Raw genomic sequence first — 22,576 nt, 5'->3', positions numbered from 1 at the left:
TTTCAAATAAGCTGCGCCAAATCAGTTTAGTTTTGATGTATTTTTTAGACGCCGTGTTCTCCCCATTCTCATATGCACCAATTAAAAATTATTGGGAATCCAGCAGTTGGGAGATGGGAAAAATAAAGCAGGCACACGATGACAAGCAGTCATAATACCATACATCCCCTCACCCACCCAGCCTGCCTGCCTGCCTGCCTGCCTGCCTGCGTGAGCATATTGTGCATTCTGGAGTTGATAGAATGGCTCACATGTCTCACCGGAAGCAGTCAACGGGGGATGATTTTGAAATCCCTGCTTTATTTCAAATCAATTATTTTTAAAGATTGTATCTTGGTTTGAATGGCCAGAGTCCCATGCCTCATTTGCTTATTTCAATTGTCATTTTTGTTGCATTGAGCATCTTTGCTTTTTTGTGATCTTGCTATAAAGGCTAAAAGAATGATGAGAATAAAAAATGTTGCTGCTGTTGGTTGCATTTGTGACAACTTTTCTAATACTCATTAATCGAAGAAAGCGTCTTTTATATGGTCACGATGCACCAAATATCTACTGCCGAGTCTGTGCGGGTCATTTTGCAGTAATGAACATGAACATTTTTTCATTCAAATAAGAATACAAAAATTGGAATACATTTGCTTTTTGCTGAACTTAGACATGGATACAATTAATTCAGCCACAATTTTCCCAGACATAAAACAATTTGTACCTGAGTTGAATCTTTCTCCGAGTCAAAAAAGCAAAAGTGCTTAAAACAAATCTTTATGTTGAATCTTTATGTTTTACTCGTTTGTTTAAGTTTTTTATTGCTTTCACATCATGATACAATCAGGCTTTATCTAGGAGTAACAAAAAAAGTAAACAATCTCATTGTTGTTGATGTTGTATTTTGTTATTGTTATTGTATTTTCTAAATGCGCACAGGACGGGTCCGACAACAAAAAAAAGACAAGCACATGAAATTACATGCACGCACGCATGTTTTTGTATTCGGATATCCTGAGTAAGGAAAATTATTACAATTAGTGTCAGCTTTTATTTTTGTTCAAATAAACATTTCAATACGTAAAAAGAAAAAACATCCACCTTTACAATTTTTGGATTTAAAAAATAACAAGAATTTTTAAAGTGTAGATCGGTCAATTATTTGCTTGCATCTAAAAATACAAAATACGCATTTTTCACAATTTTCTGCAATTTTTTGTCTCTTTTTCGTTCTGGTATTATTGCAAAAATATAAAAAGATCAGATTGTATCCGATTAGCAAGTCGTCAGACACAAATACAAAATAGAAACACGAACACATACAGGAAAATTAATTATTTTGTTCTCCATTTGTACCTAAGCAATATTGATTGATTGCTTGCATGACATGTGCGGAATTACATGACCTGACATGACCTGACATGACATGACATGACATAACATAGCATGACATAGCATAGCATATCCTGGAAAAAAGGTAATGCCATTGCGTTATTTTAAACACATTTCTATTTGAACATTCCCAATTTTTTTGTTCACTGCATGTATGTATAAATGTATGTGTTTGTGCATATAACAAGAGAAAGGAGCATCCAATGCACAATGAAATTGCAGTCGCATTTGAATATATATGCATATGGGTGGTAAACAAGCAAAAAACTTAATTAGCAACTGTTCTACTCCGTGCCAGATTTTGTTTTCGGATACTTCCAATCTCAACATCCATCAAGGTTCCAAAAAAACAATAGGTATTTATTTGACTAATTAATTAACTTATTAATCGTTATAAACAAAAAAAATAATTTAAAGTGAGTTATAAAGTGAGTTAAAAAACCATTTTTTGTTTACCCATAAAAATAATCATCGTCAGCTGAATACGCATTGCAGCTGGTAGTACGGCTCTTGCGTAATTTTCTCGAGCGTTCCTTAGCCAACTCAGACTTTCTATCAACAACAACCCGTCCTTGATTCTGCACCCCCGCGTCTCCCGAGGTATCAAACTCGACCTCAAAGATATCGCGCAACAGCGGATTATCGACAAAATGCACCGGCAACCCACTCCCCAATACAGCCTTAAACACGTGCAAGCGAATAATACGCTCCCAGCGGTCAAAGATAACTGAGCGGCCAACAAATATCAATTGCATTTTGGGCGCCTTTCCAGTCTCGATGGATTTGAGCACATCGCGCATAGCCGACCTCTGCGCCTGGGTGACTCTCTTTCCGTGTCGCTTGGAGCTCTCATGTTTAATGCTCAGGAGCGTAGCCACAAGCTCCTCCTGCTGATCAAACTCATACAGGTGGGCGTCATGGCTAAGGGCTTCATGCATTAGGGCAAAGTTCTGCGCCGCGGCCAGACGCAGATCAATGCTTTCAGCACACAGTGCCTTCATATGAGCCTGGAAGTCACTCTGCTGGAACGTGCGCTCGGCCAGTGCCTGGTTGCCGGCCACAAGCACGGTCATTAAAAACCCGTACGTCTCCAGCGCCTGTCTGAGCACAACGACGGGCGCGGCGGCGGTGGCCGAGAAAAAGCGGTCGCTGATAAAGCGCATCACCTCGGCGGCGTCATTATGGTCGGTGCCTGAGATGAAGTTGGCCAGGCCTAGCATGTTCAATGCCAGGGCGCGCACGCTATCAGTCTTATGGTCGTTAATCAGCGTCTTGAGCTGCTTGTCGATGGACGCATACTCGTTGGCGTGCTCCATGCCAAAGTTGACAAACCATTGGCCGATTGCCAGTAGTGCAAGCAGGGTTTCTTTTTCGCTCTTGTTGTTGCGCACGCTGCGCTTTAGTGCCTCTAGGAGCGTCACGCGGCTGTTTTCCAGCCCATCGCCGATGAATCGAAGCGACATGACGCGGACAATAGTCAACAGACCCTTTTCTCGCGAACTACAGGAAAATATATAAGTTAAATAAATGCGTTTAGGCGCAAAGAGCCGGGAATAAATACAGAATACAATAGGGAAACAGTACAGCAACAAAATTAGAGCAATTAGTGGTACTTACACAGCGCGTTTGTCACCTACAGACTCGAGGGCATCTCCCAGAATGCTCTCCCAATTGTCGCCGGCCTCAACGGCCTTGGCGCCGGCCTCCTCGTCTCCGGCCACCACCCATGCATCGTCTGACGCCACGCTGTCTGTATCATCAAACTCATCGTCGGATACGTTTGCGCTAGGAGCCTGCTTGGGTGTGCTGGCCTTTGAGCTACGCTTGCTTGATGGCCGACCAATACCACTGGAGCTCGGTGTGCGTCCAGAGTTGAGAGCTGCTTTTAATAATTCGCTTGTGCTTGTTCCGCCAACCATTGCCTGCCGTACTTGTGGTTAATGTGGGGTTTAAATAAGAAGACGTGTTCGGGTAAATTCTACAAAACAAAATAAGTAGAAAAATAAAATTCAAAGTGAATAATAGTAAAAACGAATTATTAAAAAGCCGAGGCGCTGGCTCAGTGGTGTTTATATAAAGTAGGACGAGGGATGGAACCCCCTCCCCCACTGTTTTTGTTCGTTCAGGCATCAAACAAGCCGCAGCCGCATGCATGTGTCGTCATTTTTTCGCCGCTTTATTTTTCTTCAATACTGCGGCTACGCCAAGCCAAAAATTTCCATAAAGAACTTTAACAAAAAATTTTGAATTCAGCGCTCTTTGGGCAAAGGGATTAAAAACTCATCCAACCTGCGCAAAGTATCGAGATCCACAGAATACTTTTCTGCCAAAAGTGTAGCAGCAGCAGTCGGCAATTCTCCACCAGAGGGCCTCAGCTCTCTCAAAAGCCCTGCAACCTGCACAGCTGTGATCCGATTCCTCGTGCCCGCAGCCACCTCGATATCGTCGTCCTCACGTCTGCTGCGCAGCGTCTGTACGTTTGTGTTTTCATTGGGGTTGGCCGGTGTGATTGTTGTTAGGAGCTCCTTTGGGTTAAGAAAGCGTTTGAGGTTGGAGCTGAGCTGCTCGTGTTCTTGCTGCTCTTGGGCGTCCTCGGCTAGTATTTGTTCGCGGGTGGGCATGGAAACTGGCCGGTTGACGGTGCTGTTGGTGCTGCCGGTGCTGTCAGTGCTGGTTCCGGGTTCGATTGTGGGTTTGGCGGCGCCTGCTGGCTGCTGTGTGTGGACTGGCGTGCGCGGCAAACGCATGTTTTTGGTTAAAGCGGCCTTTGATGCTGACTGTCCCATTATTTTAATGTAAAGTTCTGGAAAAAAAAGCTCAAATTAAAGGAGCGAATTTAATTTGTAAAGGGCAAAGTAAAAAAATGAGGTATCAGCAGTTTCAGCAGCACACTTTATTCGTTTACGTATTGTCATTTATTTTTATCTCACTCTGCCCATCTCCCCACTTGATGAATGATCTGGAAAAAAAAGCGCTGGCCACAGAGGGCAAAAAAATAAATGTAGTTGATCAGTAATCAGCTAATCTCAGTGCGGCAATCAATCAATCAATCCACTCCTATATTTTTTTTGCAGGCTTTATCTTGACCAGAAACCAACACCAAGCATTAAAGAGAAAAATGCTGGTCTCAATTCAAATTTCAATTAACGAGCCTCTACCTCTTTTGCTTTCTTTTTCTAGTTTATTGTTGTTGTCTCGTTAATTTCAAGCACACTCGCTTTTTTTCTAATTCACTTATCTTTTTCCATCTCTCTTTTTCTCAGGGTTTCAGCTTGACTTTCAATCCTGGCTCTACATTTCATATATTTTCTATTCTTTTTCTAAATTCGCCCCCCTCCAAAAACCCCCGTTTTAAGAAAAGAAAAATGTTGCGTTCGCTGTTTACTCGGCCGGCATCAGCGGCACTATCGTTGTCAGCACGTACCCTGCTTATCTCCACACCTACGATGATTATCCAGCAGCAGCACCAGCGCAACTACGTGACGCGGCAGCAAACAGAAATCATCAAAGCAGTGACCCGCGATGCGCCAATGGAAGTCAACCCACGCATTGATGTTCCCGAGCCAATGATTTCCGCCAGCGACCGCCAGCGGCTGCGCTCCGACCCTCTTCTGGCTCAATTAGTTAATATGATCATGCGCGATGGCAAAAAAATGCGCGCCGAACGGTTTGTTCAAATGGCATTGTTGGATATTCGCGAGCATTGCAATTCTGATCCGTACAAGCTTTTGTCTGATGCTATTGAGTCGGTTTCGCCCCTGATGGATACAAGGAGTGCGAGGCAGGGGAGCAAGGTTATTCAGGTACCGAGGGCTCTGAATTTGAGGCAGAGGAGGAGAAAGGCCATTGTTTGGATTCTGGAGTCGGCGAAGAAGAGGAATGAGAGGGAGATGCACTTGAGGTTGTCTGGGGAGCTGCAGGCTATTGTTAATGGCGCATCGGGCGTACTGGAGAAGAAGTTGCAGCTGCACAAGGCTGTTCTGGCCAATCGCTCCAACATCCGCACAACCAAGCGCTGAGCTTCATACTCCCCTTTTAATCCCATTTCTGGGATTTTGGGATGGTGCATGGTGACCAGGTATGGCCCATATATTTTTTTACAAAAATAAAATGATCTTATTATATATTAAAGAAATACTTTGTTGCTATAGGTTCGCCAGGTGCTTGGCGTATGCCCGGTGGCTGACCGACCAAGAGAATGCGGGGGCTCGCGATGTGCCAAACTTGGGCAATGGCAGCATATTCTTTCGATTCACAATGTGCGCCCTGGTCAGACAGCAGTAGTCCACGTCGTTGGACCCCAGCTGCAATGTGGTTGCCCAGAGCAAGGAGCTGATTCCAGCCCCATGCGTGACAAACACTAAAACAACCCTTCGTGTCTCCCTTCCCAGCACCTTAGCCTTGGTTACCTGTCCAATCTGCCAGCTGACTGCATGATCGAGTGTCGACACGAACCGGGCCATCATGTCCTGAAATCCCTCTGGATACGCCGGCATCACCGAGCTCGCCGCCACATATGCGCCACTATACGGCATATTTGTGCACGCTTTTCCGTTCTGAATGCTGCTGATGCAGCTATGGATTAAAGAGTCGGGCACTTGCTGGTCGAAATAACCTTCTCTCATGACCTCGGAAAGCCCCGGCTCAACGGAGATTTTCCAACTAGTAGGCTTTTGGTGTCTTTGCTGGAACCCAGAGCAGAGCCCCTCGGATGTCTGTGCGCAGCGCAGAAAGGGCGAAGTGAGAACTAGATAGTCTGTGTTGCTCGCAGTATCTGGGCTGAGGCCATTGATGTGGCTTGTTTCCAGCTCGTAGATTAGCGCTCCTGTCTTCTCTGCTTGTAGGCGGCCTTGGGGCGTCAGTGGCGGGTCATGGGGCGCTGAGGATGTTGCCGCCCATGTATCGTCTACGTGGTCTGTGCGTTCGCCGTGGCGCACGAAATAGCATGTCAAAGTGTCCAATGGTAAATCGATAGGAGGCATTATGAAAAATAATACTGAAATTATTAATAGAAAAGAGAGGAAAGGATATAAAATGAAAAATGAAAGTCATATAAGCATTCCAACAACTGTTTAAAATGGTTTTGTATGCACTGGCATGTGATTATACTCTGACCACGCGGCCTCTCTAGAATAATTTTCGTTATAGGTGCATGTAGACAGGTCTGGAATTAGCCCCATGATGGCCAAGGTGGCGTGGTTGACAATTCGATTTATTCATTTAATTGAGCATGTTTTTTTTTCTACATGTATGATATTTCACTCAGTGTATCTTTTTTTCACCCTCAGCCCATCAGCACATGGGTAACAAGGATACCATTTTCAATTGTCTGTAAGGCAGAGAATGTCCATCTAATTTTATAGTTTGCAAGAGCATTATTCATTATTAGCAAATGACAAGCCGCACAGTACTGTCTAGAGCCATTCTGGGAAATAATACCGATGTCGTTGTATACGACGGATGCGCATAAAAAAGGAAGCGAGCAACGCTTTATCAAAACAACAGACATGGCAGTGGATATGTTATCAGTGGAGGAAAACTGCAGCTACCACAATGTCATTGATTACAGTGTGCTAGAGCTTTAACAACTTGTTGTATTGCAAAGCACAGTAACAAACCAGCGTTGATAACAAAAGAGACCAAGCGCATACTGAAAGTGGTGGATAAAATATAGATCGACTCACATAGCGCTGATGTGCACAGGTATGTTGGCGACAAGACCGCTCGCAGCACGATGACTTTATTCAATCGTCCATTAGTTCAGAAAATACAGTTGCCAATTATCAAGTCTTCGGAAAACGGGGAAACTCCGCTTATTAAGTTGCTAACAGTGGCAGTAGCCATGTCTTTTGAAGATGGGTCCCCTAACGTCCAGAAATAGTTGTGTAAACCGCTACGCAGGATTAACAAAGTTTTATTGCCAAATGTTTTGACAGCATCAGGCTTAATCAGAAGTCTGTGCAATAAAATAACCCTTGGTGGTACTTGCAGAAATCTTTGTTATTGCTGTTATAGGCCAGCTTCAAATTGGCCCTGTGATTCAAAAAAGGCCAGCTGGAAATTGTGCCGGCCTTAGTTGTAGTCTTAATGGATTTGATTGAGCTTGTCATTGATTTTGCGCATGGTTTTCAAGGTTTGATGTGCTTTGCGCCTGTTGCGCTGGCCCAGAATGCAGCTCTTGATCGTGCCAAAAGCACTCTTCTGGGGTTATTTTCCAAGGACTCGGAATGTTTTTGGAATATGTATTTGGATAAGATTCGGATCTGAAACAATACCAGTAACAAAATAAGGTATTTTTTCCATGGCTGGGCGCAGATTTATTCTGAAGCGATTATTGCGAAGACGCTGGCTATGGCTATGACACCAATGGCGGCAATGACAGCCATATTACTGCCTGTTGTTTATGTGCTCTTTTACAGGTTGCGCAACTGCAATTTGAAGCTGTCCATCATGCTGACATAACGCCGCCCATTTACTCGATGCTGATATTATTGTTTCCTGATTGGTTATTTAATGAGCAGCTTGGCAATTTTTATTTGCCTCAATTCTGGATCCATGTCGCGCCGGAATTGCTGGTCAATTCAACCAATGCCAGGCGCCAAGTCATTTTTTAATTTAGGCGTAGTTGTAGACGTTACCGCTGGTGCCGCTGAAAAATACACCGGTTCAGTCGCTTGCTGCACGGTTTGTTGAGAAATCGCTCGCCAAAAATCATGTTTTTCATTCTGCTTTATTTCAACTGACTCCTATATGTGCTTAAAGCAAGTCTCAAAACAATTATACATCGATTATTTGTCCGCGCTCTTCCATTCAATGCTGCCCTGTCATTTTATTTGGTTATAAACAATGTGATCAAAAATAAAGCGGCGGTTAATAAACGGTTAAATACACACCTCGTTGCTTGTACAGCCTGTTGTATCCTTCGTACGGCAGTGCTTCTTTTATTTGTGTGTAGATGATTGCGATATTACTACTTGTATAAGAAGTAGAAATAAAAGGATACATATAGCTTAATTTAAAGCGTGAAAGAATGAGAAAAGTCGGTACCGCACGCGTATACATTTAAGCTCGTGTATTCTTTTAAATTAATGCTAAAAAGCGACATTACTTCTTTGGCTTTGAATTGTTTGATTGACTGAATGACGGCAAACTGGCACAGCCAACCATTAGGCCCAGTTAGAATATTAGAGCCAGAATAAATATTGACCGCCCAGCTTTTTCTGTTACTGTGACAGTGAAACGGATGAGGAGATGATCACCACATAAGCTCGGTTGAGCAGAGAGGCTGCGAGCTACTGGATTAATGCTAAACAGGAATTAATGAAGTGGCATTTAAGGAGGTTTTCAATTGCCTATAAAAGGGCAATTAGGGAGGACTCAGTAGGAGGCCTCTTTAGTGAATTTTGAAATAGTTCTAATACCAAATATAATTGATGGGTCTAAATAGTTTTCTCGGTGGCGCAGCACTTCTACTTCAGTGTGAAACGTGTCAAGCTTATTGTGAGCAGTGTTGGTTTGTTTGTGGGCTATGGAAATTAGATGCTGCAGAACTGCCAGTTTAGCGTGCGACTTTGTGAGGTCAGATTCGACCATAATATGGGCCTGTGATTCCTGAGCGTGAGATGCGACCAGCTTGGCCTGTGCAACTTTGGCAACTTTAAGGGTGGACTCCAGCTTCAGAACTACAGCGCCAATGCTGGCACAACCAAACTCGGCTGTGTTTTGGATCTCTGCTTCCTGGGTGCGAGCTGCCTCCAATTCGGCGAAGCTCATCAAGCTGCGCATAAAATGCGTCGATTTCAGTGCGCAGAGCTGCGTTCTCAGCATTCGTCTCCGCGCGGTTGGTCTCGGCCACATAGAATAGCGCTTATTGGTTTGCATACTGGAGCTTGTAGATTGTACGAGAGGCTCCGTTGTTGTTGTCGTCAGTCTCGGGCTTGGGCCTAAATAGAGCGCGGCAGGCCCGACGAAGCACACTGGCTGTGCATGACGCAGTCGATTCAGTGGTTGATGCGGCAGTTGAAGTGGTCAACGTGACAGGTGTTGTGGCAGCAGGAGTAGCAGTGGGTATGCGCAGGGTTGGGTGCACCTTGCGTGCGACAGTATTCATACGAAAAGGCATGGTAAAAACGATGGATAACAAAAAGAAAAGAAAATTAAAAAAAACAATAATAATAAGGAAATGACAAGGTGTTCAAGTCGTAGTGGTGGTAGTGATTTTATAAACAAGGTATGAGTTTGTTGGAAGAAAAAAATGGAGCAAGGGGGAGAGGGGAGAGGACCGTTTTTTATTTTTCAGTTGGGCAGAAATTTTTGTTGCTCTTTTTTTCTGTTTTCTGCGATTTGAGAAAATGCAGCATCGAAAATCGAACTATGCGTTTTGAGAACATAGAAATTGAACACGGCCATATTCTTTGCTCGATATAGGTCAATCACGCCACTTGAATTTTTATGAGGTCGACGCGTTATTCATTGCATTGTTATTGCAAATAGTAAAGCATGGATATTTGTATTTTTTGCATATCCTTTGCCTTCATTCGGAAGACATCGCATGCACGCGTGTGGATTGCCAATCACTATTTATTTTCCTTTTCAAGGCGCGTATCTAGAGATTAGCCGAAAAGGATCTACACTTATTAATCCTCAGATAATGATGAAAGATGCCTATTTACTATCAAGAGGACTGCTTTTCCAGTTTGTCGGGCACATTGCTCCCCACAAGCAGGGTCAACAGCAGTATCAGTATCAGTATCAGCTGCTGAAGCTGACATCCATATTCATGGTGGTGACTGTGCGGGGGATCACGGTCAAACAGGGTTTTTTGTTTACTTTTCTCCTCAAGGATCGCAATGGTGCGTCTTTGCTATGCCTGAAAAAAAAGATGGTGTCGCGGCAATAATTCACTATCTACTTGGTTAAAATAATATCGCTATTTTCGATTTGTTTCTCTTCTTCCATCCATTTCTCTTTTTTTGAATGCGTCGAATAAACGGGAGGGAAACAAAAAAATTGATAACTTTTTTGTTTATAATGGGGAGAGGGGGTGAAACAAAAAATAATTCAATTGTTGTTGTGCGGAAAAATAGACAATGCGCCGAACAAGGTGAGGGGTCAAAAAATAATCGGCGTTTTGATGATTTGACGCCTTTTCCCTCCACATTCGACAGAAGAAAAATAATAAAGGCACAATGAAAAATTAGTTTGCCGACACCCTCATTGTCAGGAACAGCCAGAAAAAAGTAGCTATTGGCCTAATTGGCTCCCCTTAACGACACCAAGACAGAACAGCTCAAGTCGTACAGTTGGTCCTAAACCAGTGCGGACGAGTATTCGGGGCTCGAATGCTGAATGCATCTTATTTGGTCAAAAAGAGGCAAAGAAAAGAGACAGACAAATCATTTTTTGAAACTGGCGGTTGCTAGCAGTCTTATTGCACGTAAACAAGCGTTGTCAAAACGGCGCTTGCTTGCTCGCTTAGTCTAGTGTTTCTTTTATTTTTGTCACGCACATTAGTGCTTGGTTTTTTTGTCGTTTAGGCTTGCTAATTCAAAAATAAAATGTCGAATTTGGAATTCAATTTTCCAATTTTGCAAAAAGCTCTTTTTGGCTCGATTATATTGTGCATATTTTAATCGAGTCCTTGCACAAGCCTCGCAATCAAATCAGAAGCGCATGAAAAAAGTTAGACGACCCACGGTGAGTAGCAATATCCATTGTACCGGAATCAGAAACAGATGGCCTGTCTGTAGACTTTCTGGGAAGCCAGAGCGATTCTGAGAATTATTTGGTGGCCTTCACCCTAATTGGAACCATTGGTAGTTCAACACTCGCAGGCAGGCACGGTGACGGGTACTATTTGCGCTGCTCAGTGCATGCAGGAAATAAAATTGTTATTTATTTTATAGCCAAGGATCGAATTTCATTATATCCACGTGCGCCGATTGGAAATTGAATTATTATTTGCTAATTTCCAAAAAATAAACAAAAAATAAAATAAAATCCAAAAGTCAGGATTCAAAACTCAGAACTGATCAACAATTTATAGAATAAACAACTTGACTCAATCCTTTCACAAATAAGTATTGGCAAAGCTTGCCTTGCGACATCATATTCCCCTCTCTCTCTTCATTCAGCATATTTTGTATATAAAATTAAATTGTTGACTATAGATTATTGTTATTTAAAAATGATTATTTTGCTATCATTGGCGTGAGCTATGGCAATTTTAGTCATTGTCAGTAGTCGCAAGAGCGAGCTGTTTATAACATTTTAATTGAGCCCTACCCAATTTTGCATTTGAGACACAGCACGCCTTTATTTTTATAAACTAAGCACATATATATGCAGTCTGATGCGGAGGTGAACCTATTGTGAGTGTGGCAAAAGGGGAAGCCAATGATATTCAACTAAGCAGTGTTGCGCAGACTAAAGATATGGAAGTGGATGTTGAGGTCGAGAATCGCGAAACAGGTTTCCATCTGCGTGGCGATTGATAGGACACTAATTGGATCATGCAGGCGTAAATTAGGGAGGCATTACATTGATGCCCAAACATGCTCCCCATCTTGAAATGCACGCGCATGAGCGCACACACTCAAAAACCACAACACTGACCTGCCAAGATACCGGTTTACTCGCAGAAGATCCAGTTCTCATCAACGGAGCGCATGATTGGCAATGTGCACAACAAAGGCGACAACGCACATATATAAGACGAGACCGGCCCTAGTAGTATTTTAGAAACATCAGTAATAAAGTCTTTTATAAAATCACCCCTAACTTTTAACACTAGACAACTAGTGCTCCTCACACCCCCCTCTTACTATAACAGCAGCCACAAGGAATACTGGAAAAAAGGAAATAAATATTTATTAGAAAATTAAGGTGTCGTCATCCTCATGGTGGGAGCACCTTGGTATTTATCGAAGCTAAACTATAATAAGTACATGGCATCTCCTATGCTGCATACATGTACACAAACTTCATAACAAATGACAATAGCAAAATAAATGATATTTTTGATGCATCTCAAAATTACATTAATTTCTGTTGATATCACTCTCTTGCAAAAACAGGTTCAATCATGAACAACGCGTGCCTTCACAATCAATGTGATTGGATCAGAACATCGGGTGACGTCCCGAATCTGTCTGATGCATGTGTGCGCGTCTGCGGATTTCACCCCGGGTTGCTGGCTTGGGTTGTAGCCCCCTAAGGGGCTCTCAACAAACCAATACTAGCACATTGCAAAATGGTTAAAATACTATCAGGTGCACTTCCCAGAGTCACTTTATGCTATCAGCAGTTAGCAGATAGACAAACCTAATGATTCAACTTGGCACCAAGGACATATATACAATCCAGTTCACGATAGACCAACTAGGCGCAGAATAAAAGCAAGGAAATTATGTCAGCTTATCTCGGATACGGCTTCAACAAGACAAAAAACAAACATGCCCAAAAGCGCATGAGTGATATGGGCCATATGGCCAGATTTTCAATAGAGACCATGATAAATAAAATAGCATAGTAGACATTTCGTCTAGTTTATTATCTTTTTTTGTATTTTGCTTGTTTGATATTTTGCTCAATAAATTTAATTTGACCACTCGCACTAGCATATAATTACTGGCAACCCCGCTTATAAGGATGCTGTATACTAAGGCTATGCAAACCCAACTACATCTCCAGTTGCGTGGTATCCGCAGTAATAGAATCAAGTGTATGTGTTTATTCTTAAATATTAACTATTTCTATATATTCAAATCAATATATTCAGGTCATATTTTAATCTAAAGAATTAATTAAAAACTAAAAAGCATATCAAAAACAGTGCAAATATTATACTGCAGCTTAGTGGTCAGTAGGAATGGTATTGGTAATGGGGTGGTCAGCAACATTGACGATCTGGCGGCGGTGCTTTCTGACAACGTTGTTGGTAATGGGATAGTCACCGGCATTGACGATCTGGCGGCGGTTCTTTCTGACAACGGTGTTGGTAATGGGGTGGTCAGCAACATTGACGATCTGGCGGCGGTTCTTTCTGACAACGGTGTTGGTAATGGGGTGGTCAGCAACATTGACGATCTGGCGGCGGTGCTTTCTGACAACGTTGTTGGTAATGGGATAGTCACCGGCATTGACGATCTGGCGGCGGTTCTTTCTGACAACGATGTTGGTAATGGGGTGGTCAGCAACATTGACGATCTGGCGGCGGTTCTTTCTGACAACGGTGTTGGTAATGGGGTGGTCAGCAACATTGACGATCTGGCGGCGGTTCTTTCTGACAACGGTGTTGGTAATGGGGTGGTCAGCAACATTGACGATCTGGCGGCGGTGCTTTCTGACAACGTTGTTGGTAATGGGATAGTCACCGGCATTGACGATCTGGCGGCGGTTCTTTCTGACAACGGTGTTGGTAATGGGGTGGTCAGCAACATTGACGATCTGGCGGCGGTTCTTTCTGACAACGGTGTTGGTAATGGGGTGGTCAGCAACATTGACGATCTGGCGGCGGTTCTTTCTGACAACGGTGTTGGTAATGGGATAGTCACCGGCATTGACGATCTGGCGGCGCTGGTTGTCAATAGCGCTAGCGACGTGATAGTCAGTGACATCGGTAGGCTGAGGACCATTAGTCGGGATGGGAGAAGCAGTAGGAGCAGGGGAAGCAGCGGCAAGGGCCAAAAGAGCGAGAACGGGGATAAAAAGCTTCATTGTTGAGTATTGATTAAAAAGCTAAAAGGTAGATGAGTGGGTAGGGTGTATTAAAAGTATTAGCGTGGAGAAAGATAGAAAAAAAGCTGGGTGTTTTTGTTTGCGTGTGCGGTTTGTAGTGATAATAAGATATTTACGACAAACCCGAGATTTAGCTGTCCTTATATACTGCAATTTTTGCTGATTAATGTATGTGGATTTTGCTTCACATACAAAGTTTTTATTAGGAATGAACATTAAAACATGCATTGTGTAATTAATAAAAAATTCGTATTAAATATTTTTACTTTGCTTCAATCACTTGTGAGTTTAATGTTCAAGCGCATTATAGCAGAAATATCACACTATTCTGTTAAATTATCGAGGTGGGTACAATTAATTGTGTCATCCACCTACCAACATTCATTGGCCCGCCTTTTCCTAATCAAAATCATTGTGCAGTTTTGTCTACCCATCTGACAAGCCAATTGAAACAACGCATTAGATGACAACCTCCAAGCATTTTTTTGTAAATCTGTATTGTGAGACAAAGAAGCAATTGTTGAACATTGCCACTATTGACCCTTTCTCTCTTCCTCCCTATTTCGTGTTTTAAAGTTTTATATATGATTTTATTGGATTGTATTTTCAAAAAAGGGGATCGTCACTTGAATACACAAGCAATTGATGCTTTTGTATGAGTGGGCAACTGCGCTTTATTGTTTGATTGTTTTTTTTGCATAACCGTATTTGTTCTTGCCTGTGCGTAATAAATGGAGTCAGTGGTACAACTAATACATAATGTCTTATGAATCTGCCAGAATGTAGTTTCTGGATCATTTCAATAACGAAACAATTCTACACAAAGCATCATAGGGATAGGGTGGGAGGCAACATTAGTGTCATCAATGTCAGGAAGGATCACTTTTTTTTGTATTTTCAATGAAAGTGCAGCCATTTCCCGCACTTTTATTGTTTTCACAAATGAAAAAGTATAAGGGCAATACAATAGAAAATTGTGCCCCTTCTTTTTTCTTTTCAAGGTCTGCTATACACAATGCGCTTGCGTGCAGAATAGAGCCATTTGGTTGTTTGATTATTCTTGATTTTAATCTGTTACGTATCAGGATTAAATTCCACATTTTTTAATGATCAGGATCACTGTGACTAATGCGGTTATATTCACGTGACAGTGCATTCGCCTGAGAGAAAAGATACTGCACTGCATGCACGCAGACACACGCAGACGATTGAGGATTGGGGATTTGGAAATGAAGCGTTGTGGGCGGACGGACGGGCAGCAAAAATAATGGTCATATTCAGGGTATTATTAAGCCACTGTTGTGATTGGCTGACATTACAACAGCTCTTTTACGTTTGCTCTTTTTTTCGTACATTCCAGAATAACTAATAATTCAAAGCTGTTTTTACGCGGTTTTGCGAATTACGTCTCTCCCCTTTTTCTCTCTTTCTCTCTTTCTCTTTCAATATATTATTTTCTCCAAATCTCATTGAATCAGCTAGCTTGAATTTGTACTTTGGCTTGTTAGTTTATTTTTTATTGCTCTTTTTTGCTTTGTCCGGAGGTTGTATCAAAAACCCAAACATTGTATCACGGCGTCAAAGTAATTTTTATTTCATTCATTCAATTTTACTTATTTACTATTTCAATTACTTGACATGGCACCGCCAGGAACTCAGCGCGGCGCAGGACGTCCGCAACCAACATCCGAGCGCCTCATGGGACTTGCAAAGGTAAGAAGCATAGCTGAGTTAGCTCATCTCGGGGGAGGGGAGTTTAAAAAAATTAATTGAATCAGCAGACATTTTGCAAGAAATTCAAACCGGAAAGAAACTAAAATCACAGTAAGAAAGCAACTTCTTTTACTTTTTTTATTACTTGTAGACAGCCCAGTTTTACTGGTGGGTTGGACACGTCGTTATGCTGGTTTTCGGGGCAATATACTACGTGAAGCGGCCTTTCGGATGGCAGTCAGCGCAGTGGTACTACAGCAAGGCGTACATGGGAGCGATAATGAGCTACGTAATTGTAATTTACAAAACCTACGGGCCACCGCAGATCAACCTCGAGTTCCTGCACCGGCTGATGGTGGATGAGAATGTCGAGTATCTGATGCTGGCCTTTTACTGGCTTACGCAACCGTCGATGGTTGTCACCCTGTTGCCGTTTGTTGTCTTTTCGCTGTTCCACGTGCTGACTTACCTGCGGTCAACGCTGATTCCAGCACTCTTCCCCGATGTGACGGCGGAGCTGCAGCGGTCGCGCACGCCGGCGGCGGATCAGAGCGTGAGATTGTCGGCAGCAGCGCGTGCGAGCAAGATCATGAACGATTGGAGCTCCAAGTATTACACGCCGGCGCTGCGGGAGGTTGGAGTTTGGGAGGTGGCGGTGATCGGGGCTTGGCTTGTTTTGGGCGCTGTAACGTTCCAGACGCCGCTGCTGGCGCCGCTGTTTTACTTCCAGTTTTTGCGCATGCGGTATGCGCTGAGTGCTCCGACGAGGGCGGCATTCCGTCGTGTGCGGTCGACGCTGGATTCGGTGTTGACGCCGCCAGGCGCCAGCACCAAAGTGCCGGCTGTTGTCACGGACTCGTACATCAAGGTCAGAGACTACTTGGTTGCCATGGGAACCAACATTTTGAACCCAGTTGCCCAGCAGCAACAGCAGCAGCAGCAGAGGCAGAGATAGGCTCTTTATTCTTTTCATTTTTTTTGGCTTGTGTAAGCTCTCAATTAAATCTTTTTGGTTAATCAGGTGCTTCAACGATCAAGCAAAATAGAGTGGGGGGGGGAGTTGGGCGGGCAGGAGCAGGGGCTGGTTGGTGTAATTGAAAAACAATGTTTTTTACTCTGTAGTACAGTGGATTGAGTGAGCCCTCCCCCCCTACTTCAGAATTTCCATTCTTATTTTTTATTATCTTTTATTTTTTTTCCCAAACCGAGAAGGAAATACATTAAACGCATTTATTTCAATTTCAATATAAACAGTCAATGATCATTGGTACATTCACAACCTCGGCGTCGCAGTCTCTCGCACGCGTGTCCAAGACACTTCTCTCGCGCCCACTCCCAGCCTACCGCCTAAGCTCGTTCCACACGACCACAGCATTCCGCAAAACTGCCAGCAGCAATGAGGTTAAGCTGAATCTAGATTGGGATGGGTTTTTCAAAATGCGCCGTCAGAGACGCCTTTGGGAGCGGCTGGCTGCACTGCCGTGTGCGATGCTGGGACTAGGTGCTGGAGCCGCGGTATTTGCCAGTTTGCCGATTAACCCACAGCAGACATTCATGGGACTTGATCCGTTGATCGTGTTCAGTGGCGCGACGATTTTCTGCGGCGTGCTGGGGTTTGTCGTCGGCCCGTCGGTTGGCCGCGTGTGGTATCGGATTGGAAACGGGGAGATGGCTAGGGCGATTGATGCGAAGGAGGCGGAGTTCTTTAAGCACGTGAGGGCGAACCGGTCGGACCCCAACTTTAGCTCTGCAAGCAACCCACTGCCGGACTTTTACGGCGAGAAAATCAACTCGCTCAGCGGATACCGTCAGTGGCTAAGGAAGCAGCGCGAACATGAGCGCAAGGGCACGTTCAAGCTGGGCTCGGCCAAGAGAAAGTAGTAGATTAAAAAATATATATTTGTGCTTTCTTTTTTTTCTTTTTCTTTCTTAGTTGTTCACCAGTGATTTGATTTTGGAGATGATGCCGATTAGAGCGTGGGCGGCGGGTGAGTCTGCGTGGGCATCGAGGAATGGCGTGCCTTGGTCGCAGGCACGGCCGATGCGCGGGTCCAGCGGAATGGTGCCAAGTAGGGGCAGGCGCAGCTCCTCACAGAGCGCCTTGGCGCCGCCAGTGGTCGGATAGAAGATTTGCGATTCGCCGTGGCACGAGGGACACACAAAGCCGCTCATATTCTCGACAACGCCAATGATGGGCACCTTGGCCTTGCGGCAAAAGTCAATCTCCTTGCGCACATCCTGCAGGGCAACCTCCTGCGGCGTAGTGACAATAACGGCTCCCGTGATTCCGCTGTCGCGCAGCATCTGTACAACCGACAGATGCTCGTCAGAGGTGCCCGGGGGGGTGTCGAAGAGCAGGTAGTCGAGGGCACCGCCGTCGCCTGTGCTCCAATCGACGTCCTTGAGAAACTGCTTAATCATGCCGTTTTTCTTTGGCCCGCGCCAAATCACCGCTGACTCCTCATCCGGCAGCATAAAGCCAATGGACATGACCGCCAGGTTGTCCTGCACGTACACCGGGGACCACCCATTGGATGACCGGTGGATCTCCTCGCGCTCGCACCCCATTATCTTGGGCACTGACGGCCCGCAAATATCAATATCAACGACGCCAACGTCGACGGTTTCGTCGCTGGACAGAGCAAAGGCCAGTTGGGTGGTGAATGTGCTTTTGCCGACGCCGCCTTTGCCCGAGAGAATCAGGATCTTGTGCCGGATGTTGCGCAGCCGCTCGGATATGATTGAGAGGTCCGGGTCAGGCCCGGATGCTTGTGTTGAACAGATCTCTTGGTTCGGGCAGCCCTCGCAGCCGGCTGCGCGGCCTGCGCCGGTGCTCTCGGGTCCTGGGCAATGCTCATTTGCGTTTTCTGGCACGTTGCTCGCTGGGCCTGTGTTTTGAGTTTCTGTTGTTTTGGAAGTGGACATTTTTTGTATTTGTAAGTGTTTGAATTTAGAAATATAAATTAATAGAAAGAATTGTGGAAAGAGGAAAGAGGAAAGAGAAAAGGGGCGTGGTGTTTTGCCTATTTGCAAATTGGGTCAATGCGCTGCATTTTGTCCAATAAAAAAAAAAAAAAAAAAAAAAAAAAAAAAAGAGGCATAATTTTTTGGCTTACAAATCCAGAAAACAATCATACAAAATTGTTATTGGGTGAGTTTTTGACAAAGTCCCTCTATCCATTCATTTTGTAGCCCCCAGATAACACAAGTAGTGGTTGGGCTGTCAGGCAAGTAATAGCTGCCATGATGTGAGAAAAAGTGTTTTTAAAAATAAAATAAAAAGTATCTAGTCTTGTTGCGCTTTTGGATGCTGGGCCAGCCTTTGGGATCAGGCTTTGCCGATGTAATGTCGCGGTTTCAACACCCGAAATTAAAGTTAGACTCGACGGCGGTCTCGGCTTAATCCTTAAGCAACCAAACTTTTAATTTTCTGTGAAGTGCCGGACCTTGTTTTATGATTTTTTTTGAGTATCATATATAAATCGTGTGACTGTGAATACTGTATATATAATTAAAAATTAAAAACCTACATAGTTCTAGAAGAATTTTATATTCACCACATGAGGATACATTTGACTATATGATTTGATAAAGTCTTTATACTTGAATTCATCCGGCAGACAAGTAACGTTCTTTAACGACAGAATTGCCAGCAATAAATATTCCAAGCACTCAATCTGTGCCTCCTTATTATCGTCTACCACAACCATACCCATCACGCTTATTTCCGTAATCGTATGCGAAATAGGACTAACCTGGCAAAAGTTGAATTTACTATTGCCGTTGTAGATAATATCAGTAAGGACTAGTTGGCTCAACCCAGGTGTTTTTACAATAAGATCCAAGAGTGCAGTGTAGTCTATGGGTGAGCCTGCTCCCAAGTTGTGAAGGTTGGTCCACGCGATTTTATGGGGGTCTAGGGTGGTGTCCCCGTTTATATCTATGTAGAGCCCGGACTGTTTTATTTTAATCGGGCCTGTGTAAAAATCATTTGTTACTTGGTATAATACGTCATCTATAATATCATTGGGGGGTTTTGTGCGGATTTCAACATTGCACGTGCTGATTTTTTATTTTTATTTTTGCTTATGGTGGAATCACTCAGCAGCTTTAGCGCCCTGTGTGAACCCTTTGATTTCCACATTACCCAGGTGGGTGAAACTAATGGTTGCATTTAATAAACTGCTGTTATTGTATATATTCCTAACGATCAGATTGCGCAAGCAAGGCATGTGTAAATTAAATGGCTGGTTGTTGCTTTTGATCAGTTTATCATTTGGATTTTCCAGGTATTCGCCTGCCTGTTCTACTTCAAAATGTTTGAGATTTTCAAAAACAATATCCTTTACTTTAGTATTATCATTGTTTATGTTGGTTTTGTCTACAAACATTTGCCAATTGAAATCATCAAGGTTTCCATAAATACATATCTTTTCGATTTTTTCCGGATTCACCCTAGGCAACGTGATCACTCCCCGGGCGCCAACATCAACAATCAAACATCTAATATTCGACAAGAATATATCTGCATCCAACATCACATTAGGCAAAATATTACACTCATACGATTCAGCCTGATGCGCATATGCGCTAGCAATATATTTGCAGAAATATTCTGCATATATATCGCAATCACTTTCCACACAGGCAACCAAGTTACTGATGCTGGGCATGCCAGAGACAAAATATTCTGCAAATAATTTAGTCGCCTTGAAGTAATTTTCATCGCTGCTGTATGCTTCAGCATAATAAAAGTCACAATTGCGTGTGGCGACATGCAGGGTTTTGACCGTGGACCATTGACAGTATCCGTAAGGCATTAGTCTTTGAAGTCTGTTGATTGTTGCGTTAGTTACCTTTACGGTGTGAAGTTTTGGACAGTTGATGGCCAATACAGGGGTTTGGCCTTGTCCCTGAATGCTTTCCACACACATTTGGTAATCCGCTATTTCGTCGTGTTCGAGCCAGCCAAAATTAACGTCTATCTCTCTTAGCTGTTCAAAATTCAGCGCCCCCAGTGATGTTGAATTATTATCTCCAAATAAGTCCCAGGAAAAGCACGCGTCTGCGTCAACAAGCTGGAATTTCTCCAAAGTTTTGGCGAATAGTCCAGGCAAACTGCGCAAAGTGTAAGAGCGCGAATGATGCAGTATCAGGTGAGTAAGCTGCGGCGCAAACCGAGCAGCGGTGAATGTCACCGGGTACGCCAAATCCACGTAATCTAGCTGATCCACGTACATATTAAATAACATGTTGTAGAATGCAGTTCTATCGGCTGCGCATTCGTTGAGGGTTAGTTGGGTCACTTTGGGCATGTTTCGTTTAATGTTGGATGCCAGAGATTTGACGCGCTTTTCAGTTACGTTGAATGAATCGTCAGAGGTGCTAAATTTTAGTTCTTCCACGTCTATATCGAGCGTGGTGACGTTTGGCCAATGGCATTGTTTAAAGCTCAGGATGTGTTCCAAGTGAGCAAAAGTGGGGGCTGTAATGTCCAGTTGTATGACTGCTGGGAAGTGCACTTTACCTTGACTGTTCATTGATTTTATATCGGCAGCCTCATCAATGGACAGGGTAAAGTTGAGCAGGTTTGGGAAAACAATGCTGGAAGATTGCTCGCCAATTGTTAGTTTTTTCCAGGCAAAACTCTCGTTGACGTTTGTTAAAACCAGGTGCTCCAACATATCCACATATACGCGTGGAACAAACTCAGTCGAGCCCAAATCAACTTCTAAATCGGTTAGCTGGGCAAACTCGGTTGATTCCACGAGTGCAAGCGGCTCGCAGCATTCCAGGTATTTAAGCTTAGAAGCGTAGAGCCGGGGCAGCATTTGGGTAATAGGTTGAATGCCATTGGTTTCGTCGTTTATAGGCAAATGCAGTTCGGAAACATTGGGCATGTGTTTGGCAAACTGCTCAGCTAAAGTGCGTGCCTCGTGGCAATAGTCCGACTGCACTTCCTCCTCTTCATCCTCGTTGCTGCCGACCTCGATGGTACCCACAATGGCGATGCTTTGGACGTTGGTCCAGTTGCAATCATCAAACGAGAATATCGACGGCGATTTGGTGACTAGCGACTGGCAGTACTGCGGATAATCCAAAGTGACATGCAGGGTTTTGACCATGTGGGTGTTCCCGGTGGCCCTGATCAGGCCGATGTTCGTGAAGATTAGCTTGGGCTCTGTATTTGCGGTATCGGTAATGGATTGAATGAGCTTGGTGAAGCCGGTGCCGTGCTCGTTGGTTCCGTCCAGAATGGCGTTTCTGTAGACTAGAGGTGCTGCTGTCTTTCTCCATTTACGACAGACGCCCAGGAGCGGGAGGGTTGCGGTCCATGCATCAATGTCGAAATTGTCCGGGTCTATGATCTTGCGTAGTATGAGATGGAGAACTACAGATGGAGGTTGGCTGAAACAAGGCATTATTTGAAGACTGTAATTAAAAATAAGCAAAAATAGGGATTGAGATAAAGGAGAGAAAAAAGGGAATGGTCAAGAACTTGTACTATTTTAATTATTTATATACAGAAAAAGAAAAAGAAGCGTTTAAGCACGTGTGTGAAAAAAAGAAAAAGAAAAAGAAAAGAAAAAGAAATAAAGCGACAATGAAAAAAACATAATATTTTCTAACAATGTGTGTGTGTAAATAAAAATAAGGTAATTTCAATCGGGAGTTTGAAGAAAAATAAAGAGTAGCCGCTTATTTTGTAATCAATTACATGTTGATTAATTACACAACTCATCACATT

At 43.6% G+C, this 22,576-nt stretch overlaps 10 protein-coding genes across 10 annotated transcripts; 4 read left to right on the top strand and 6 right to left on the bottom strand.

Moving 5' to 3' along the window:
- Nucleotides 1-1,829: 1,829 nt before the first annotated feature.
- On the bottom strand, nt 1,830-3,296 carry BX661DRAFT_173574 (interferon-related developmental regulator-domain-containing protein; the record flags this gene model as incomplete). Its single annotated transcript, XM_051533882.1, has 2 exons — nt 1,830-2,877; nt 2,995-3,296. The coding sequence occupies 2 exons, from the start codon at nt 3,294-3,296 to the stop codon at nt 1,830-1,832; spliced, it is 1,350 nt and encodes a 449-aa protein (XP_051388760.1).
- A 330-nt stretch (nt 3,297-3,626) lies between these two features.
- Nucleotides 3,627-4,163, bottom strand: BX661DRAFT_173573 (uncharacterized protein; the record flags this gene model as incomplete). Its single annotated transcript, XM_051533881.1, has 1 exon — nt 3,627-4,163. The coding sequence occupies one exon, from the start codon at nt 4,161-4,163 to the stop codon at nt 3,627-3,629; it is 537 nt and encodes a 178-aa protein (XP_051388759.1).
- An 83-nt stretch (nt 4,164-4,246) lies between these two features.
- On the top strand, nt 4,247-5,486 carry BX661DRAFT_189028 (ribosomal protein S7 domain-containing protein). Its single transcript, XM_051537525.1, has one exon. It carries the CDS (start codon nt 4,743-4,745, stop codon nt 5,394-5,396), a length of 654 nt encoding a protein of 217 aa, XP_051388758.1. The 5' UTR covers nt 4,247-4,742; the 3' UTR covers nt 5,397-5,486.
- BX661DRAFT_189027 (histidine phosphatase superfamily) lies at nt 5,487-6,396 on the bottom strand. The gene has a single exon (XM_051537524.1). It carries the CDS (start codon nt 6,357-6,359, stop codon nt 5,523-5,525), a length of 837 nt encoding a protein of 278 aa, XP_051388757.1. The 5' UTR covers nt 6,360-6,396; the 3' UTR covers nt 5,487-5,522.
- Nucleotides 6,397-8,754: 2,358 nt separating this feature from the next.
- On the bottom strand, nt 8,755-9,522 carry BX661DRAFT_218046 (uncharacterized protein; the record flags this gene model as incomplete). Its single annotated transcript, XM_051538792.1, has 2 exons — nt 9,261-9,522; nt 8,755-9,154 (listed from the first exon to the last, which is right to left on the bottom strand). The coding sequence occupies exons 1-2, from the start codon at nt 9,497-9,499 to the stop codon at nt 8,755-8,757; spliced, it is 639 nt and encodes a 212-aa protein (XP_051388756.1). The 5' UTR covers nt 9,500-9,522.
- Nucleotides 9,523-13,271: 3,749 nt separating this feature from the next.
- On the top strand, nt 13,272-14,205 carry BX661DRAFT_226916 (uncharacterized protein; the record flags this gene model as incomplete). The annotated part of the gene is made up of 2 exons (XM_051538981.1): nt 13,272-13,533; nt 13,954-14,205. Coding segments are annotated over 2 exons (409 nt in total), but the record flags the coding sequence as incomplete, so codon positions are not given.
- A 1,810-nt stretch (nt 14,206-16,015) lies between these two features.
- On the top strand, nt 16,016-16,783 carry BX661DRAFT_146618 (uncharacterized protein; the record flags this gene model as incomplete). The annotated part of the gene is made up of 1 exon (XM_051533182.1): nt 16,016-16,783. The coding sequence occupies one exon, from the start codon at nt 16,016-16,018 to the stop codon at nt 16,781-16,783; it is 768 nt and encodes a 255-aa protein (XP_051388754.1).
- A 174-nt stretch (nt 16,784-16,957) lies between these two features.
- Nucleotides 16,958-17,806, top strand: BX661DRAFT_189019 (mitochondrial import protein Pam17-domain-containing protein). Its single transcript, XM_051537523.1, has one exon. The coding sequence runs from the start codon at nt 17,086-17,088 to the stop codon at nt 17,707-17,709; it is 624 nt and encodes a 207-aa protein (XP_051388753.1). The 5' UTR covers nt 16,958-17,085; the 3' UTR covers nt 17,710-17,806.
- Nucleotides 17,678-18,888, bottom strand: BX661DRAFT_189018 (cytosolic Fe-S cluster assembly factor nubp1-A). Its single transcript, XM_051537522.1, has one exon. It carries the CDS (start codon nt 18,751-18,753, stop codon nt 17,758-17,760), a length of 996 nt encoding a protein of 331 aa, XP_051388752.1. The 5' UTR covers nt 18,754-18,888; the 3' UTR covers nt 17,678-17,757.
- Nucleotides 18,889-19,734: 846 nt separating this feature from the next.
- On the bottom strand, nt 19,735-22,396 carry BX661DRAFT_70077 (uncharacterized protein). Its single transcript, XM_051539432.1, has one exon. The coding sequence runs from the start codon at nt 22,248-22,250 to the stop codon at nt 19,926-19,928; it is 2,325 nt and encodes a 774-aa protein (XP_051388751.1). The 5' UTR covers nt 22,251-22,396; the 3' UTR covers nt 19,735-19,925.
- Nucleotides 22,397-22,576: the final 180 nt, after the last annotated feature.

The sequence above is a fragment of the Kickxella alabastrina genome (assembly GCF_025024165.1).
Source record: "Kickxella alabastrina strain RSA 675 chromosome Unknown BX661scaffold_35, whole genome shotgun sequence".
Lineage (NCBI taxonomy): Eukaryota > Fungi > Kickxellomycota > Kickxellomycetes > Kickxellales > Kickxellaceae > Kickxella > Kickxella alabastrina.
This window is presented reverse-complemented; position numbering and strand designations above follow the sequence as displayed.

Bases quoted from the DNA above. Each gene is read 5' to 3' on its own strand.
- BX661DRAFT_189028 (XM_051537525.1), top strand. From the start codon at position 4,743: ATGTTGCGTTCGCTGTTTACTCGGCCGGCATCAGCGGCACTATCGTTG.
- BX661DRAFT_189027 (XM_051537524.1), bottom strand. From the start codon at position 6,359: ATGCCTCCTATCGATTTACCATTGGACACTTTGACATGCTATTTCGTG.
- BX661DRAFT_189019 (XM_051537523.1), top strand. From the start codon at position 17,086: ATGATCATTGGTACATTCACAACCTCGGCGTCGCAGTCTCTCGCACGC.
- BX661DRAFT_189018 (XM_051537522.1), bottom strand. From the start codon at position 18,753: ATGTCCACTTCCAAAACAACAGAAACTCAAAACACAGGCCCAGCGAGC.
- BX661DRAFT_70077 (XM_051539432.1), bottom strand. From the start codon at position 22,250: ATGCCTTGTTTCAGCCAACCTCCATCTGTAGTTCTCCATCTCATACTA.